This window comes from Pararge aegeria, chromosome 12 (genome assembly GCF_905163445.1).
Source record: "Pararge aegeria chromosome 12, ilParAegt1.1, whole genome shotgun sequence".
NCBI lineage: Eukaryota > Metazoa > Arthropoda > Insecta > Lepidoptera > Nymphalidae > Pararge > Pararge aegeria.
In genome coordinates, this window is record NC_053191.1 from 10779216 (window position 1) to 10798036 (window position 18821).

The following is an 18821-nucleotide window of genomic DNA, read 5'->3' on the forward strand; positions in this document are numbered from 1 at the left end:
AGTCATCTTTCAGACTCTAAGAATAAATCATCATGTCTATGTTAAATAAGTAAGGCTATTTGGGATAATTCTTTTAATTAAAACCAACTTAGACAAAACTTGTGTGCGAGAGAAGGCCGCAATGACGTCGAAAGTTTGCTTACATCTTTATCTCTGCTAGTTGGCCTTGCTTTTTGAACACATTAAGAACTTAAGTAGGTATTAATCATTTTATTATCTAGAACATCAGTGCCGTGAACCGTGCCTTTGATTTTCTTATGTGGAATGTTTCAATTTGTTTGTGTCCTATGTGTCTATTTTAATTACTTGTAACTGTACTGACTTTTACATGCATACGCATTATTATTTTTCTAACAGGCAGGTGAAACAGAGATTCGCCTCATACCATTAAAATTTCTAACATTTGATACAGCCTCTTACCTTATAGAAATAGTTTTGAACAAATTGTTTTTATTACTGAAGCGACGGTCAAATTACAAGCTGAAGTTCTGAATTTACTTTAGAGTGCATTTAAATTAGTTCATGCAGAACTTATTGCAATCCTAATGACGCTATTCATATCCCAGCATTTGTATTCATAACGCAAAGATAAAACGTCAAAGTAAATGTTTAGATGGAAGTCTTTTTGAACTACTGATTTATATTTTACAAACATTCCACCATGAGCTCTTGCATTAAATCTGTGAATAAACTTGAGTGTTAATGTTATATAAATAAGTTATACTGACTTTACAGTGTTTAGATGGTCGAATAAAATTATACGTGGTACGACTCTGAATCTTAAAACTAAGGGTACAGTAGTCTTAGTGTAAGTTTGTTGTTAATTGTCACAGCTTAGTTTAGTTAGCGTAAATCAGTCTTTAAATGGAGATCCAAACGTAACGGTTTATCAACTCTATCCAAATATGACATTTGTTTCTACAAATTTCCCTGACCTCTATTATTACCGCTAGACTGGCTATCCATAAACAAATGATAGCTTAAAATTATGTCCCGATTTAAAACGCCAAATGTACTTAACATTAAATATAGGAATGCTCTTGCGCGACTACTCTGGTACTATGTGATTTAGTATTGAATTCAAATTTTAGTTCATTGGATACTCGTATTACAGCTTCACAACTTACATCGCCAAAATGGCGACCACCGGGAATCAAACAGCCTGTCCACTGGTTATAATACATGTCAGTAACAAAGATAAGATTGTTTAACTTGTGTTACTAAAGGCTCATAGCCAGGTGCGGTCAGGTCTTTATATTAATAGTTTACTTTTGACTGTTGTAAGTAATAAAACTGTAATACATCCAGTAAATAAAAAAATGCAACTTATTCATCATTTTTATTTTTGAATACCTAACGCTTTTATCTAACAACGACAACTGGAAATAAATATTTTCCTTGAAGATAACAAATATATTAACTGGACAAGGCATTTACATTTTTAGACATTTACCATTGTGGCTAAAAGTCATTGGCATAAAGTTACTATTCAGAAGCAATTTGAATGGTAGACAATTATACCACTATTTATATTGGGTATGCAAATTGTTTTGCTTTTCTTTGGTTAAAAATGACTATTCGTCATAATGCCCTAAGATCGGTTCACATTGAAGCATATTTAGTCGAACTTCGAAGCGACCATCCAAATTTTTTTTTAATTATTGAACCTAATCTCCACAACATTGTAAAGCAATCATCATTAATAGTATTTCAGTAAGTAAGTATAATACAGAGGACGCTGATATACTCCAAGCGACACCCGTGGTAAGCGGGGTGCTGACAACTGTATTCTGGTCTGCCATTTTCCCACGACACTGACCATACCTATTAGTATACTTAATAAATAAACGTAAATTAAGTTTAAGTAGTTACTCTAGCGTCTATGTGAATCCACTTTTCAGAGACCAAAAGAAAACGGCAACGAAATAAGTAAGATGTTTAAGATGGAGGCTTAGATCAGTTCCGGATTAGCCAGTGGCGTGCACATTATACATGCACAAAAGCACTGCCTATCCAAATGATTTTATATAGCTCGTATTAGAGGGGTTTTTTTTTTTTTATGCTATAAATCAATAAATATATATATAATGACAAGGTTGCCTGGAAGCAAGCCGCTCCGCTTTCATCTCACACAAGAAAGAACAAAGATTGTTAAATTGTATAAAGATGTTGGAAAAGAGCAACTGCTGAGTTTCTTGCCGGCTTCTCGGTAGAATCTGCCTTATGAACCGGTGGTAGAGTCACTACAAACAGACATACTTGACGTTTCAAAAGTGCTTATATTAGGCCTACTTGAAATAAATGAATTTTGAATTTGAATATCTGCTTTATGCATACCCTGGCCGAAGTCCCTGGGCACGCCACTGGGATTAACCCATAAGCAAATTGAGCAATTTCTTTGTCTTATGTCCATTTTCAATTAACATGAATTTTCAATTTAATACATTATCATTTTTAATCGTTTTTAGTTCAATACTTATTTTAGTTTTTATTTTTTATAATTAGAGCGTAGATAAAATGATAATGCTGTATACACCTATAATTGATTATTGTAATGGCACTAGACAGAATTTGTAATTCTAACACAAAATTATAATTTCTATGAATGTAATGTGTGTGTCTAATGCATAAATAAGTAACTCGTACGAGTTGGTTGACGTCCGTTTTCTAAATTCAATCTATCTATAATCTGTTTATAAGTTGCATAGCAAAGTTTTTATTTATTTATAATTGAGTGGATATTTTTGGACAATAACAACGTTGCTAAATATCAAATCTATAGATTACAGATAAATTACAGAATAAAGAAAATGCACATTTTAAAGGTTTCCAAACCATTTGCATTGTTTTTCTATCTTGTTTACACCCCTTGCGTAAGTATCTAATATTGATTTTTTTGAAGATTCCACAACGTAATTATGTGTTCTTGGCAGCTGGTATTGTGTGCTACTCCATTTCCGCCTAAAATAGTTTTCGCCCCAGTCCCATTCCTTTCTTGGAACCCCAAAACACGACTTCCTTAAACGAGATCTACGATCGTTGACCTCCATTTCAACTAAACAGAAATCGCTGAAGATATCGACCGTTGAGGGTCAATATAGACCGTTTTGTATAATGTTTACCATGTACCTATCGGCTACGGGAAACCTGCATTCGACTTCCGGGTATTGCCAAAAATTATTAGGTACTTAAAGAAGAAGAAGAAGTACTTTATTGCACACAAACATCAAAATATAGATAAAATAACGAATAAGCAAAGAACAAGAATTGTAGGCATGCAAAGGCGGCCTTATTGCTTCAAGCAATCTCTTACAAGCAACCTCTGGCAGAAGGAAAAGCTGCAAGAGAGCGGGATAGTGCAATTATATATACATACATATCCGAAAATAAATAGACATACATAAACATAGATATAAAATAAATATATATATATATATGTAAGTCAATATATATAATATAGTAAATATATATATATATATTCTGTCAAGTAATTTTCAGTGCAAGCATCGGAATGGGGAATTTGCGCAGTTCACCCGCGCAGGTTATTGTTTCATTTTCGACTCTTATTTAACGATATACTGAAGTGCGTTTAGTAAGTATTTGATGTTTATTTTACACGATAGTCCAATAGGTGAGTTCCCAACGAGTCACACCCAATCGTGTCATATTGTGACTCGATGGGAAAAGCAAATTCTCAAAGAGTCACACTTATTTATTTGTATGGGTGATGATCAGTGGCGTGCACAGGGCATTTGACCAGGGTATTAAAGCTAAAAGATGGCATAAAATGGAAAAAAATTACTCCTATACGAGTAATTTAAAAGTTTTAGGGTAGGCAGTGCTGTTGTGCATGTATGAAGTGAATGCCGCTGGTGGTATTATATTTGTTGATTATCATAGTTAAGTCTCAGTAGCAGCTTTTGTGTTCTAAAAGTTTATTATATCGCCGGCAGAAACGAAAGTTGGTTACATTTGTATTGCAGTATTAATTCTTATTCAAATGTATAGTTTTATCAACAAAGGTTTTTTTTTGCAGTAATATACTTTTTAATTCATTAAAATCGGATATTTAATTTAAATGTTACCTCTAGTTTAAAAAAATTAAGGACTTCACCTAAACAAACCAGTCTGGATATTTCACTTGCCATCAGATGGGCCATCTGCTTTATTATTTGACATAGACGTGAATCAGCTGTTGTACGTCACTGTCAATAATTATTTTGCTTTTGAGTTTTGACAAATGTCAGAATTAGGATATATATGATAGGTTACTTTTGAGATAATTTAATTTGTTTATTAATTAAATTGTTAATAATTCGCTTTGATTAAATTAATTATTTGTGAAAATCTAATCCAGATATAAATAAAAAATATGTCTGAGTATAAAAAGCCATCGATCGATCCGGACTTAGTGAAATTCTCCGAACAGAACGACTATGATTCTCTTGCAAAATACTTATGCAAAGTGTACAGATACCGGGAAAATATAATTATACCAAGAGTGTTAGGTCCAGTTATCATAAAAACAAATGAAGAGAAGATGATTGAATCTACGATCGAAAGCTGCCCATTTAAATCCCTGACCAGTTGCATTATAGGTGAATATTACATGGTGTATTGCTCATTGCAGTAGTTTAAATTTCCTTTCCAATGAAAAAATTTGATTAAACTTTGCAATTATATATTTACGTAGATTTCCTAAGATTAAACTTCCTAACAAAATGTAACATTTAAGAAATCACATCACAACAACGTCCCTAAACTGCTTCAAAGTTTAAATGAAATTAATCTTCATTCTAACATTTAACAAACCCTGAGGAAATTATAATATTCTGTTCAGAATTATAATATTCTGCTTTACGTTCTTGTAACATACTGCTTTTTGCTATAGTATTAAGCCTCCAGCATGGCTAGCATTGGCAGGAGACAATTATATCAATGGGGAAAGGATAAAAATGTATCTTCTCCCACAGCTTTATCAACTCTCAGAGCACTGGCGCACAAGTGAAAATAATATCCATATAATATATGTGTAATATTAAACAGGAGTAAAATTCTCCTATTCCATGTTAATTATATTTCTTGTTGTGGATATAATATTTGTCTCTTGCCAGTGCTAGCCATGCTGGATGTGTTTATTCCCCATAGCTGTTTTGACATAATTATGAAGTTTAATTTTGAATGAATTCATAAAGCATTCATTAAATATCTGATTAATAAATTCATCAAATCAGTCCCTCCTAGTTTGGAATTGGAATTATACATTAAACAATCTTATTACAGGTTATGGTCTGGGTGCTGCAGTTGGTCTATTCACATCATCACTAATGCCCAACATGACTGACCCTATGGCACAACAAAATCAAACTGCAAGAGAAATATTAAGAGAAATGAAAAACTCTATGTTAAGCTATGCTAAGAATTTTGCACTGCTTGGTGCTGTGTTTTCTGGTGTAGAATGTTGTATTGAAAGTGCTAGAGGAAAATCAGATTGGAAAAATGGGACATACGCTGGTGGGGTCACTGGTGGCCTGATAGGATTAAGAGGTAGATTCAATATCAAAGGCACCTCTTAAAAGCTTTCTACTATAAATTTTACACACTAGTATACTACTGTATAGTTCTGAAGAACTGGTCACATAAGCATTTGGAATGCAAGCATTTTTTATGTTATGTTTTGTGTGTTCTTTGTTGTAGGAAGATATATTTAAAGGAGTGTGCTCAAGACCGTCTTCCGTTCATTTTGTTAAGTAGGCACTTGAAGAATCCACATATGGGCAAGCACACTTGCTTTGAAATTAAAACAACGAAAATATATTTTTTAGCTTATACCTGTCTTCTACCTCACAGCTTACTATTCCGTTTTGTAAAAATAGTTAAATTAGTGTCAAAGCAAATTCTACCTGCTGGCAATAAATGCTGTTATGTATGGATAAACTATCTGGTTATTGTGTAACATGAATGTGTCAATACATATTACATCATTTGAGACCATGTAAATTAATAAAAAAATAGAAATATATTTATTTATGAATCCAGAGTGCACTCCATCAAATCTTTTAAATTTTCTTTTTGTTTGTAGGTGGATTAAAAGCAGGCATGTTTGGTGCTGCAGGATTTGCTGCATTTTCGACTGTGATCGACTATTACATGCATCAACGGGGGTAGACTTTAAGCAATTTGAGAGTTATAATGTTAATAATAGTTATAAATATAATAATAAATATATAGATAAATTCAAACAGGTTTTTGATTTGGATATTTAAGAATTTACTTGCTAATGCTGTAGCCTTCAAGATGGTAATAAAATTGAAAGGCCTATTATTTTTATTTTAGAGAGGTATCCTACATATAAAGCAGCATGAAGTCTTCTGTAACTTCTTAACTGTAAAATTTCGCGCGCATTCAACCCTAGGATCTTTCTTTTCTTCAATCCTACGTCCATGCTAGGTAGTGATAGTATTCTCTTTGGCCCGAAAAAATAAAGACCCCCTTTTATACTGGCAATAAATTAGGCTATTGTAATTATCGTTACACTATTGAGCCAAGCCAACTTGCCTTGTCGCTTAGTTTATTTATCATAGACAATTGACAAATGTCGTTGAGCTACCGTTTTCATCTATAGTCTATGCTTCTAACAAAAAAAAATAACGACCGAAAACGGAAAATTCAGAATATCTTGTGTCGATGGAACTCATTTTTACATGAAAATCTTATTATGTATTAACAAGTGTATTTTTTCTTAACTTATTACAAATATATATTATCTTAGAAAGACGTTGCAGTTGTTAATTTTGTATTGCGTCGTGTAATATTATCAGAATGAAGGATCCCTTTGTGACCGACTCCGGTATTGATTCGCCAGCAAGAGAGAGCCTTAGGAATATCGAAGGATGCTATAATAGAAATTTATTTAAAGGCAAATCATTTGCCAATTCACGGCGTGCCTTGCAGTCGGGGGCTGAGAAGATATCCAGAACGTTCAAGTGTGTAAGAAACACATTCGGAAATTTGTCGCAGGTAAGTTAAAAGTTGTTCAAATTTATTTCTACTTACGTTAAAATGGTAAGATACGTTGGTGTATTTGCATGTGATAATGAATTAATGTACCTACATGAGTTTATTGATGGCTTCTTCTCGGTAAAATGTTGTGGAACCGGAGGTAGTCTTTACAGGCTTGACGTTTTAAATGTACAAAAGAAGGCCTATTAACAATGCTCTAAGAGGCTATTAGGCCTGTCCTATGAGGATTAAAGAATATGTGAAACTCTGTAGTAGTCAGGGCATCTGGGCAACTAACTACGAACATGCTTATTTATGACGCCATGGTTGCCAGTGTTCCAATGGTGTTCCACTTGCAATCAGGTGAGCCATTTGCTCAGTCTGAAAATTATGACTTATAAAGAACAAAAATTATCTCCAAGGTTTAGTCAAAAGCCATATTTGAACTCCCAAAGTTTTGGCTGTCTAATAACCAATTCTGATAAAGCTGTTCCACCTTACTTTCTTTTATATTTGGTAAAGCTAGGCCACACCACCCTTAATATTTTCATATATTTAATTCTATTTATATTTCTTTTTTAGCACTTTAGGCTTGGTGGTAGACGCAGGCATCGTTTGACAGAGGTTGGCTCTCCATGTCGAATGCCAACTACACCGGTGACCAAAAAAAAACAGGTAAAACATAATTTACTTTTTCTACTGAAACACTAAAAAAATAGGGTTCTGTTTACTGTACTGTTACCTACTAATCTGTTGCCTCATCTGCTTGTGCTATAACTTAGATATTCCCAAAGGTTGTAGTATGGATTCAAGAAGCATTCCTCAAGGATTGTGTAAAAAGGTTTTTTAAATCTAGCTTGTACTTCCAGAGGTTCTAACTAAAAAAATTCTGCTTTATTATAAATAAAGACAAGATATAGGAAGTTCACTGTCCACCATCTTAGTCAAACCACCAAAAGATAATCCACATTATATTCACTACTATATGAAATAAATAAATAAACTAGGACAATACACACATTGCTCATCTAGCCCCAAAGTAAGCATAACTTGTGTTATGGGTAACTAAGATAATGGATAAATATTTTTTATGAATAATATACTTATAATATAAATTTTAATACACTTTTAATATACAGATTAACACCTAGACACAGAAAATGTCATGTTCCTCACACTAACATTTTCCAGTTGTGGGAATAGAACCCATAACCTTTGACTCAGAAAGCAGGCTGCTCAGTGATCCAATCAGCAGTCAATAAATAACATTTCTAAATGAAATAACAATATTTAGAAATAATTCTGTTCTATTTCAGATATTGGGCAGGAGTCCCACCAAGCTGTATAGTCCTTTCGGGATTGAAACTCCCCACAATCGCGATTTCAGGATGAGTCCATATATGCCTGATACACCAGAACATGGGTGAGTATAATTTTTTTTTAATCATTTCTAAATATTGCTTATTCTGTTCATCTGATTGGAAAGAAGCAAAGAAGTTAAGTCGGACTACTAATGACAACTACATTGAAAACTGAGTTTTGTCAACAAATCATTGTAAACATTCTAGTAACTTTTGCATATGCACTAACAACATAACAGATATACCGTTGAATTATTGAGTGGTTTAAATGATGATTAATATTTTCTTTCACAGAGTGTCACCCAAGAGGTGTAAAGGCATCACTCATTCCTGGCACATTTTAGCCAAGAAGCGACCAAGGGCTCTTTTCCATTGAACATTAACAATAGACAGACAAATGCACAAACCCACCGCTTCATTGTAAGTTAATCTAGCTTTTATACAATAGTATTATTTTATAAAAATGGTGCTATGATACTTGTATTACTTGATCAGTAACCTGTATTATGAAACTCAAAAGTATTTTTTTTAATTTCTTTTAATATATTTAAACAATTATAATTTGCATAAATACTGCAGGAATACTTAATTAAATTACAAAAAAAAAGAATATGGAAATGAAAAATGTATGTGAATAATTACATTATATGATCTTGATTCAAGGAGAGAGAGAAATGGCTTTGAAAATGCTTAGAATGCATTTGTGACTTTCATTAAGCAATAAAGTACTAATCAATTTTGAAAAAGTGTATCCTCAAAAATAAAACTGGTTTTCATAATACAGGAACATGAAAATAATGATTCAAGAATGTCACTTAAAGACAAGTTATCATTTTCAATCAACAATAATATTTATTGAGGGCTCACTTAGGTTTTGTAGAATTGCTTACTTTTATGTTTTAACCAGTATATAGTGTAATAGTATACTGGTTGACCCACAAGCTACATAGTTACTGTAGTAGCTGGCCCAATAAAACAGATTATAAAATAAATCTACTGTTTTCGATGTACATCATTCAGGTTGAACTAAAGGGATGTTTAAAATATAACTAAATACAAATAACTAAAGTATGTGTTAAATATTATTTAACATCTGTTTTTGTGACAAAATCATTATGTATTAAATTCGATTATAGTATGATGAAGTAATGGCAATCATATCCAGTATTAAATATGCCAAAATTGTATTGTATTTGCTTCTTTTATTTATACATTTTAATGTATGGAACTTTAGTAGATAGTTTGAATACGCTTTTTGTGACAATATCTATATAATCTGTAGTAATTTAAGACTGGCTCTTTTAATTAATTTAATTAATTATATGTATAAGACTTTACAGTTGCTGCTAAGTATTATGGCTATTTAATTTAAAACAAATTTTAAATTCATCAGTTCTTTGAATTAAATAGTAATTTTGTGTTTATATATTGTAGCATTTACACAACACTGTCTTTATGATCCACGGTCAGATTGGGTTTTTAATAAGTTCTTAAACTCACATCTAAAGTAACACTCATGTAAGTTTTCATCTAATTCTATCTAAGTTGCAGAAAACTTGATTTTGATTAATCAATATGTATTATGTGGCTTCATGGAAGTTCTAACATGGTAAACAAAATAAAATCCACCTAATATTTTAATGTCAAATGACTTAATGGTCAAGTTACTTTGTGTCTAAATATGTAATTTATGTTTGTTATAAAAAATAGCCTTTCTTCAGTGTTCATATTTTTAATGGTGTTCTTGTTTTAATATTTTACTATAAAATATAACCTATTCATGTGCTATAATTACAACATTAGCTTTGAATATTTATTTTCAACATATAATTACATTAATATACACAAGTATAAAGTATAAGACTGAATGTCTCCTTACCATTAGGGTTTTTTAAATGTTTTGTAAAATTGTATAATGTAATGTGATGGTTTTTACTGGATATTTAATAAATTAGTAGGTATATCCATATGCAGTAAATTGTTTTGAATAGGTAAAAAATATAATAAATCTAATTCTTTAGTCCCCTATTTACATGCGAAAATAATAAATATAATTTTAAGAATCATATTTAAAACTTGGTACCTACATTAACCTTTGGTATGCCGGACGCAGCCATTTGACAATTACGCTATCTGCCGCGAAAAACAGAGTGATACGAACGCGCGGATCCGCGTTCCGGCAAAGCCATGTATATTTGTACAAAGGATGTTCCATTTTTTTTAATTTTTAAATTTTATTTTGTACTTTATTATTGTATCACCTACTGTAACTATTTTAGTTTAGAAATAAAACAATGTGAACTAAGTAGGTATAGTGGAATGGTTTTATTACAAAAACAAAAAATGCTACATAAATTCAAATCGACTCGAATCGATAAAGTTATTTTCATATTCATGAATGCATGTCTATCATCATCAGCCTTCGTTCTAAACGACTCCACTGCAGGAGCATGGCCTACCCAATCAGGATCATAATCCACCGCGCTGACCCAGTGCGTGTTGGTGGATATCACAAGTCCTCAAACTTGCTAGGTTCTTCGACTTGCTGGTTTCCTCACGATGTTTTCCTTCACCGTTTAAAGTCAGTGGTAATTTTTCTTAGAAAAATACGGACTTGAAAAATATCATTGGTCCGCGCCGGGATTTGAACCACGACCTCCCGTATGAGAGGCGAGCGCTCTACCGCTAGGCCACCACGACTTCTGCATGTCTATGTCTATTCATAATTCGTGATAGGTACGCCAACATTGGCCTACACACAGGAACACTTTACACTGCGAGCAAATTATGTTTGTTTCCTTTCGTTGTTTGTTAGCTAGGCATTGCACACAACGTCCTCGTTTCTGGCGATTTTGACGTTTATTAGTCCGGTTTGTTGTGTCAACTGGTATGTAGTCTGGGACATGTCCATTACAGCTTCGACTGTTATCTCCGGACGACACACTGGTATTAGGCCTTATGCGCTGTATTTTATTATGTTCCTTACAGAGTGCATCTGCTAGAATTAAACGAAATTTCCTGTGACTGTAATTTGCTGCGCTGCGACATTTATGTATGATATAACTGTTTAGAATACTGCAGTTCAGCAGGCGCCGAAAAACTTTCAAATACCATTTTAGCCCTCGTTTTCGTTCTAATAAATACATGGAGAGCTTCTGGTCTTTTAAGTCCACGCCCCCCATGTATTTATTATAACTGTGGACTGCAATGGGTTTTTCGTAAGTGACTCCTGCTCGGCGGCCTGGAGCAGTTTCGGGCTTATGAAACGTAGATATTGTGGTCACAAGCTTGACATCTCTCCAAACCGTTACTGCTACGTCACCACAGTGGCGAGAGACAATCTGCCCCCGCTGCAATTGTCTTTCGCTTAAGTTTTTGATATCTGACGGAGTGTCGACTCTTCGTCGATTTAACACTCCGACAACGTCGGTGTGGTTATGCTTCAGGAACCGTGTAAGACTAACGGAATTAAAAAAATTGTCCATGTATAGACAATAGCCTTTTCCTAGATAATCTTCTATCAATTTGAGGACGACTTTTGAAGTTGCGCCAGTAAAGCCATGTATAGGTTCAGAATTTTCACCTTTACCTGCATATATGTATAATTTTACCAGATATCCGGTTTCCGCCTCACAGAGCTCATAAGTTTTAATACCGAATCGTGCTGCCTTAGAACGAATGCACTGAATCCAACTCAGGCGTCCCTTCCACAGCAGCAGCGACTCGTCAATACTTATGGCTCTGTGTGGGATATATATTTCTCCAAATTTTTTGTTGCAGTGTTCCACAATATTAACAACTTTAGATACCTTTCGCTCATACCCGCGAATATTAGGACCGAGTTCATCGTTGTCAACAAAATGTAAAAACCGTAACAGTAAGAGGAACCTGTTTTTGCTCATTAGCTTTCTAAATTCTGGCATGCCTAGTATGCCTGTAGTCCAGTACTCGTCAATTCTGCTTCTGTAGCATATTCCCATATAAATCATAATTCCGAAAAATTTGTATAACTCCTCTACTGTTGTGTCTTCCCACTGATAGAGACGGGATTTAGGTTTAATACCATCCTCGACTTCGGCGGCAGCAGCAATTTTTTGCCATGCGTAGTAGTTAGTTTCTTTGACAATTTTTTCCATTACAGACCTATCCCAGATGGATTTAAATATTTTAATTGGAGTATCTTCCTGCACTGTGGGTCCTGGCTGTACTTCAAATCTCTCTTCTGTACCAGTAAATTCTTCGAAATTTTGAGACCACGTGAAATCATAATTTAACATAACTTCCTCTTCCCCTCTTTCTTCTATTTCTTCCCCTTCTTCTTCTATTTCCAAAATCCTGCGTAAATCATTTTCATCAAGATCGTCTTCTTCGTCATCTTCACTTCCTGAATCGACTGCCAAAGCCTCAGCTAGTTCAGACGTCAGATATGTATTTACGACCTGAAAAACATGTCGGTAGAAATTAAGTTATTCTTATTGAATTAAGTTTAGGACAATTCCAATTTAGATAGATAGGAATTATTGACATAGACAAATATTCTCTACTATAGATTTGACTTGGTATTACAATGGTATCCATGGCTTGTACTGACTAACCTCATGAGAGGGTATAGGTGAAACAGAATCGCTTTCATCTTCAAAATTTAACATTCTGAGTTGCTGCATCTCGTAAGACTCTCTTGCCACATTCCGCACTGGCTGCAAAAAAAGTTTGATTAATTACAATGTTACAAAATGTGCAAAAACGGATATAAAATGTAATTGTACAAATCAATACCAACCTCATTTGAGGGCCCAGGAACGTCAGGATCAGGTGAAAAATTTAAATCTACCCTCCTCCAAATTCGAGGTGCTTCAGAGGATTCTTCGACATTGGCTTTTGTTCTCAGTAATTGGCTGCCAACCTCATTTGAGGGCCCAGGAGCGTCAAGATCAGGTGAAGAATTTAAATCTAACCTCCTCCGGATTCGAGGTCGTTCAGAGGATTCTTCGACATTGGCTGTCGTTCTCAGTACCTACAACGAACGAATATTAATGTAATGTAGAAATTTACACCTGGATTCGAAATAAAATGGTTTAAATAAAAAACCAAGAACCGACTTCATTGAAGTCTCCGCTTAAAAAATAATTATCAGCTGTTTCATCTCAATAGACACAAAATGTATGAAACAGCATCCCCTCTATTTAAAAAGTAATGGCATACATATGTGCAATACATACATGTAATGATCCGGATAGGGATTTTTCCATATATACGGTTTTATCAGGTCGTGCATACAAAGAACCGTTGGGCGAAATCTGTATTTCCATACCCACAATGGGTTGAGTTGCTTCCCACTCAGGTGGTGTAGTATTCCTCACATTTGATTCCATCTAGAAATAAATAAAATAACAGCAAATTGGGAGGTAAAATTATAATGTAAGACATGAAGTCGAAATGTAAATAAATTACCTCTACAACATTTTGTATAGTCTTGCTTTGTCAAAGAATAAAACTAATTATATGTGAATTTTTTTATTAGTTTTAAACAAATAACAGTAACCTTCTCATTGTAATACTTAATTAAATTTTTGTTATTTAGAAATCAGCACAAATGTTACATTCGTCATTTGTGTAATGTTCATATATGGCAAACATACAGTTTCGACACCAAAAATGTTTAGCGTGTAATATCATTTTAAAAGTACTTTTTTTGTCAGTCCGAAGACATAAATGTCGAGGCATTTTAGAATTCGTGCGTTTTTTACATATGAAACAAGCACTTAATTTTATAAAATGAGTCTCTTTCCAAGGCCATATAGCTTCACGAAGACATAGGCAATAATCTCCTTTGTTGAGATACTTATCAACATCTAGGTACACCACCATTATTTTATAACCTTGAAATTAAATTAATAAAATATTGTTAGGTTCAATGCAAGATATCTCAAAATATTTTCTGGACAACTCAATAAAGTAAATAAACAAGTAAAGTGCGTGGTATAAATTTGAACACCCTGTACGTCTTAGCCGGAACGCGGATCCGCGCTCAATATGCGGTAAGACTATCGAAAAACAAAGATTCTGAATAAACTATGAATTATGGACGAAAACACTTTGCAAATTGAAGATCTTGACAAAAAAGTCTTCAAAACTATATATAACACGCACTCAGAATGAAAGAAATACAATAGTTATGAATAAATTTGAAAAAAAAAACTAACCGACAAATCGTTTACTTCTAATTATTTTAGTAATTGCATAAATTTCTCATAAGATTTTATTGAAAACTATTCTAAATGAAAGAAATTATTGAAATAACACAAAAATATACTCACTGTGTCCAGTAATTACAAAAAATCAAACACTTAGTTCTCAACGAAGTCGAGTATTCAGTGACACGAATGAACAAGTTTCTGAACTAAAGACAGGTATAAGAGAATTTGGTACATTCATTCATTCAAGGACGCAAGCGATTTTGACACTTCTGCATCGTTTTTATGAGAGAAAATTATAAAAAATTGTCTGCTGGTCGGAGAGCGTGGATCCACGTTCCGGCAGATAACTGCTTTGCGCTGATCCACGTTCAGGCATACCAGAGGTTAAGTGTCATCTACTTAAAAATTAAATTAAATCTTTAGAAAAAGCTTTTTTTATTTGCTAGATAAAAATGTTTTCTGAAACGCGTAAGTAAATTGGTATCGCGCTTTTTGTCTGTCACAAAAACCATATTTTCAACATACTATTAGAGAAAATTAAATATATTTTTGGAGTCTTGGCAATCTGATGATTAAAATAAATAATACTGTTAACTAGTAGTATAATAGAATAGTAGACAACCGTCCTTTCTTTCTTCAGAAAATATTCAAAATTGGTATTTAATATAAATGTAATGTAATTTTTGATCTGCTTATTATATTTCTCAACTATACTTATTATATTTCTTTTATAATTATCTACATCATCCAGTTAAAAACCATTAGATTATACATTACCTATACTAATCTCTTTTTACATTGTGAACTGTAATTTATTTTGTAGGTAAATTACCTACCTACTTATCAATTGGATCTGTATTTTAGGCTATGCTCAATGTATCTCATATGCTATTTATATTATAAATAAACTTTTACAATGAATAACTACTCTTTTTTATTTAAAGTAGCTCAAAGGAAAACAGAACCCTTTTTAGGAATGGTTTTTGTCGTACTGTTAGGGCTTTTCGTAGAAACAGCTTCACGTTTAAAGTTGAATATATAGCATCTCAGACATCTATCACTTGCTTCTTCCTTCCGCGATACGCGATACGCAGCAACTAGACCAGAGACAACACGCTTGAACGCTAAATTCAGTGCACAGAGGTGCTATTTAGTATTAGTGCCGGTAAGTTGTGATTCGGAATTCACGCAGTACAGAACTCAGCAAATTGTGTAGACTAAGAAAATATGAAATAGGTGCAAATTCTGTAATTCTGTGCTAATAGGCACTGACGTATAATCAAAGCCTTCCCTACAATCAGCGTGTCAAACAATTACCTAGTTCAGCATTAGTTCTTCCTAGCAAAAAACAATGAAATCTATGCAATTGTACTCTGCTACTGAGAGAGCTTTCGGTTAGAGTCTGAACTGTCTGACATACTTTTTTTATTGGCAATAAAAAAAGTATGTCAGGTAGACTTATTTAAAAACAAAAAAATAAAAATTACGCCTCCTAAAATGTTTTTAAAATCCAGGATTATTACCTGGACAGGTAGGATGCGCACTTATGAACGCAACCGCTACCGCCAGCCAGATAGCCCAGACTCTAACCGAAAGTGCAAGAAGGACGACATATCACAAAATCAGCTGACCTAAAATTCTTACTTTTCAGAAGTTTACCCCGTTTACTCCCGTACCATAATAAACAGGGTAAACTTCTCCTATTCCCTAATGCCTTGCTTTGGCAGGAGGACACGTTAATTTATCACTTGTCAGGGGATATAATTTTTATCTCCTACTAACAATCAAAATTGAGGTAACATCAATCGTCCTCATTGAAGTGCGGTCGGAGGTCGAAGGATTACCAGGTCCATACCCAATATCTCCATGTTCTTTATTTCTCAGGACAGGGCCCGCAAAGGTCGTTCACCATACAGCCAACCCAGCCTATCCGTGAGGGGAAAGCTAGGCATCAAGCGTAAGCATACGTTTTATTTCATTGCGAGCATTGCGTTTGAATAAGTAGGTAAGGATAACAAAATAAACACAATATTGAAATATTTTGTTTTATAAATCAACGAAAGGTATCTTAAAAAATATTGACTTACAGGTACTGACAAGAGTCGTGTCAGCAGAAATATAAATATGCACAGTGAAATGAGAAGGTGAATTAGCTGGGCTGTATATTTTTATATATTTCAATGAAAGTGTGCGTAGGTATACTACCTACGCCCACCTAGTAATAATTACTATCCAATGTACATCTGTGCTCATGACTCGTGTCGGTAATTATGTTTAATACAATAAACTCAAGGTGCCAATGATCATAACGAGAATAATTTAGATATATTATCTTGGTACCCAGATAAAAGAAATAAAAAAAAAACTGAGGTCCATTTTTTTCGCTTCGTACCAAGACAGAAACAAACCTTTCGGCACCTGTTCAACCGCCGACGATATGCGAGAAGCGAGTAGAGCTAAAAACTATAAAGCCATGGCGATCCGCGAGAAGAGTGTGAGAGTGCAGCGGGCGAGATATCAATCTCTGCCAAGCTAATATACTGATCTCCAAGCGATCATAGCTGAGCGAGATTTATAGCTCTAGTCGCTACGGAAAATCAACTTTTTGTTATAATATGAACCTATCTGTTTTTGTGCCACAGGATCTGCACCTGTAGGAACAGATATAGTAGGCACTTTTCTCGATCAAGATCTACACCTGTGCCTACGTCTATTTCTGGTCGCCGCCTCGTTAGCAGTAGGACAGGGTACATGGTTTTTATATCGCTTAGTTTTTGACATCAAACATCACCGAAAATCCATTATTAAAACCGAAACAAAAATCTGAATTGGCCAGCATATATAAAAAATGAGCCTCAAAAACTTAAAAAAGGGCTTCGCTTATTCTAACTTACTAACTCGTCCGCCATTTTCTTATTTTTTTCTTCAATATAGCGGTTACCAAGTTTTATGAATCAATAGCTTGAAGCGGAAAAATAAATGTGTCTTCTCTTGTTTAAAGTGTGTCACTGTAATAAATGAAGCCTTGAAAAGTAGATCGACTAGATGACGCTACGCAAGCTATAAGTAATTATTAGATGCATAAAAAAATTATAAATTTGTTATATTATGTTAAAGTATAGTTACTTTAATAAAAGTTAATAAAAAAAAACAAGAAACAATCGCAGTGTCAGGTTTCCGAAATATAAGCTAAAAGTAAACGCATATAGAGCTTTTACTGCCGAATTAGCGTGACCGACAAATCAAAAAAAAATTAAAAGAAGGTTGATTTGTATTGTATTAATTTAAATAAAGCGTCTTTTGGAATTAATTTTATTTGTCGGTTCCGCTTATTCGTCAGTAAAGGCTCGATATATTGGCTCCAAACCAAGTCGCTGAACCAGTATAAATTTACGGGTAGTAAAATCTAACTTCAACATAACCTGAACTAACCCATTTACCTCTTGTTGATATAATTAAAGTACCATAAAAAATATTTAAAAGCCAATTCGTACTAGACCTTGAAGCCTTATAACAGGATTTGCTCGCTCGCAATCGAGGAAATGTTTTCGCATTCTGTATATATTACGACAATACACACATCGCCATCTAGCCCCAACGTAAGTGTTGCTTGTGTCATGAGAACTAAGATAACTGATGAATAATTTACAAATAACATACAGACACTGTAACACATTCATGTTCATCAAACAAACATTTTCCAGTTGTAGGACTCGAACCCTTGGCCGTGGACTCTTATTATTCATAGGTCACAAAAACAGTACTTCCAATTTTTATTTTACAAAAAGCCCTAACTGAATAATTATAGGAATAAATTCGAGCTTTAATACAACAAACATAAGTCCCATTTTACTCTGATGTTCACGTATTTCGATACTCGAAAACGACTCCTCGATAGCGAGCGTGCAAATCTTGTACTAAACGTACAGCAAAACTTTGCTAGCTTATATCTCGAACAACCATCGTTTTACACTCAAAAATAAAAATTTAATATAATCCAATATTAAGACCAAAAATAAAATTTAATTATTGGTGATATCCAAATCTTCAATGGTGATATGGATGGCTGACTTTATACGACGGTCTGAAGATTTTGATTTTCCATATACTAAATAAATAAAAGATTGTGGTCTGATAAAAAAAAAAGGTTGTGATGAGCATGATTGGCATGTTTATATAAAACTATTTTGAAAAAAAAAAAAATGGCGGCTAATGGGATCCATAGTTAAATATTCAAAACCCTTTATTATGGTTATAATGT

The 18821-nt window shown here is 33.7% G+C and overlaps 3 protein-coding genes across 3 annotated transcripts; 2 read left to right on the forward strand and 1 right to left on the reverse strand.

Moving 5' to 3' along the window:
* Positions 1-4250: 4250 nt before the first annotated feature.
* LOC120628132 (mitochondrial import inner membrane translocase subunit Tim22) lies at positions 4251-6219 on the forward strand. The gene is made up of 3 exons (XM_039896357.1): positions 4251-4598; positions 5284-5547; positions 6083-6219. The coding sequence occupies exons 1-3, from the start codon at positions 4373-4375 to the stop codon at positions 6166-6168; spliced, it is 576 nt and encodes a 191-aa protein (XP_039752291.1). The 5' UTR covers positions 4251-4372; the 3' UTR covers positions 6169-6219.
* Positions 6220-6604: 385 nt separating this feature from the next.
* On the forward strand, positions 6605-9056 carry LOC120627864. Its single transcript, XM_039895977.1, has 4 exons — positions 6605-7020; positions 7585-7677; positions 8319-8425; positions 8658-9056. The coding sequence occupies exons 1-4, from the start codon at positions 6823-6825 to the stop codon at positions 8737-8739; spliced, it is 480 nt and encodes a 159-aa protein (XP_039751911.1). The 5' UTR covers positions 6605-6822; the 3' UTR covers positions 8740-9056.
* A 1609-nt stretch (positions 9057-10665) lies between these two features.
* On the reverse strand, positions 10666-14944 carry LOC120627863 (piggyBac transposable element-derived protein 4-like). Its single transcript, XM_039895976.1, has 5 exons — positions 14681-14944; positions 13583-13735; positions 13144-13377; positions 12959-13060; positions 10666-12802 (listed from the first exon to the last, which is right to left on the reverse strand). Exons 2-5 carry the CDS (start codon positions 13733-13735, stop codon positions 11084-11086), a joined length of 2208 nt encoding a protein of 735 aa, XP_039751910.1. The 5' UTR covers positions 14681-14944; the 3' UTR covers positions 10666-11083.
* Between the last annotated feature and the right edge of the window lie 3877 nt (positions 14945-18821).

What these genes read in the sequence shown, in the direction of transcription:
- LOC120628132 (XM_039896357.1), top strand. Translation starts at nt 4,373, where the DNA reads ATGTCTGAGTATAAAAAGCCATCGATCGATCCGGACTTAGTGAAATTC. An exon ending in CCTGACCAGTTGCATTATAG is followed by an intron (nt 4,599 to 5,283) that starts GTGAATATTACA and finishes ATCTTATTACAG; the next exon opens with GTTATGGTCTGGGTGCTGCA. An exon ending in TGGCCTGATAGGATTAAGAG is followed by an intron (nt 5,548 to 6,082) that starts GTAGATTCAATA and finishes TTTTGTTTGTAG; the next exon opens with GTGGATTAAAAGCAGGCATG.
- LOC120627864 (XM_039895977.1), top strand. Translation starts at nt 6,823, where the DNA reads ATGAAGGATCCCTTTGTGACCGACTCCGGTATTGATTCGCCAGCAAGA. An exon ending in CATTCGGAAATTTGTCGCAG is followed by an intron (nt 7,021 to 7,584) that starts GTAAGTTAAAAG and finishes TTTCTTTTTTAG; the next exon opens with CACTTTAGGCTTGGTGGTAG. An exon ending in CGGTGACCAAAAAAAAACAG is followed by an intron (nt 7,678 to 8,318) that starts GTAAAACATAAT and finishes GTTCTATTTCAG; the next exon opens with ATATTGGGCAGGAGTCCCAC.
- LOC120627863 (XM_039895976.1), bottom strand. Translation starts at nt 13,735, where the DNA reads ATGGAATCAAATGTGAGGAATACTACACCACCTGAGTGGGAAGCAACT. An exon ending in CCCTATCCGGATCATTACAT is followed by an intron (nt 13,378 to 13,582) that starts GTATGTATTGCA and finishes CGTTCGTTGTAG; the next exon opens with GTACTGAGAACGACAGCCAA. An exon ending in TTCCTGGGCCCTCAAATGAG is followed by an intron (nt 13,061 to 13,143) that starts GTTGGTATTGAT and finishes CTTTTTTTGCAG; the next exon opens with CCAGTGCGGAATGTGGCAAG.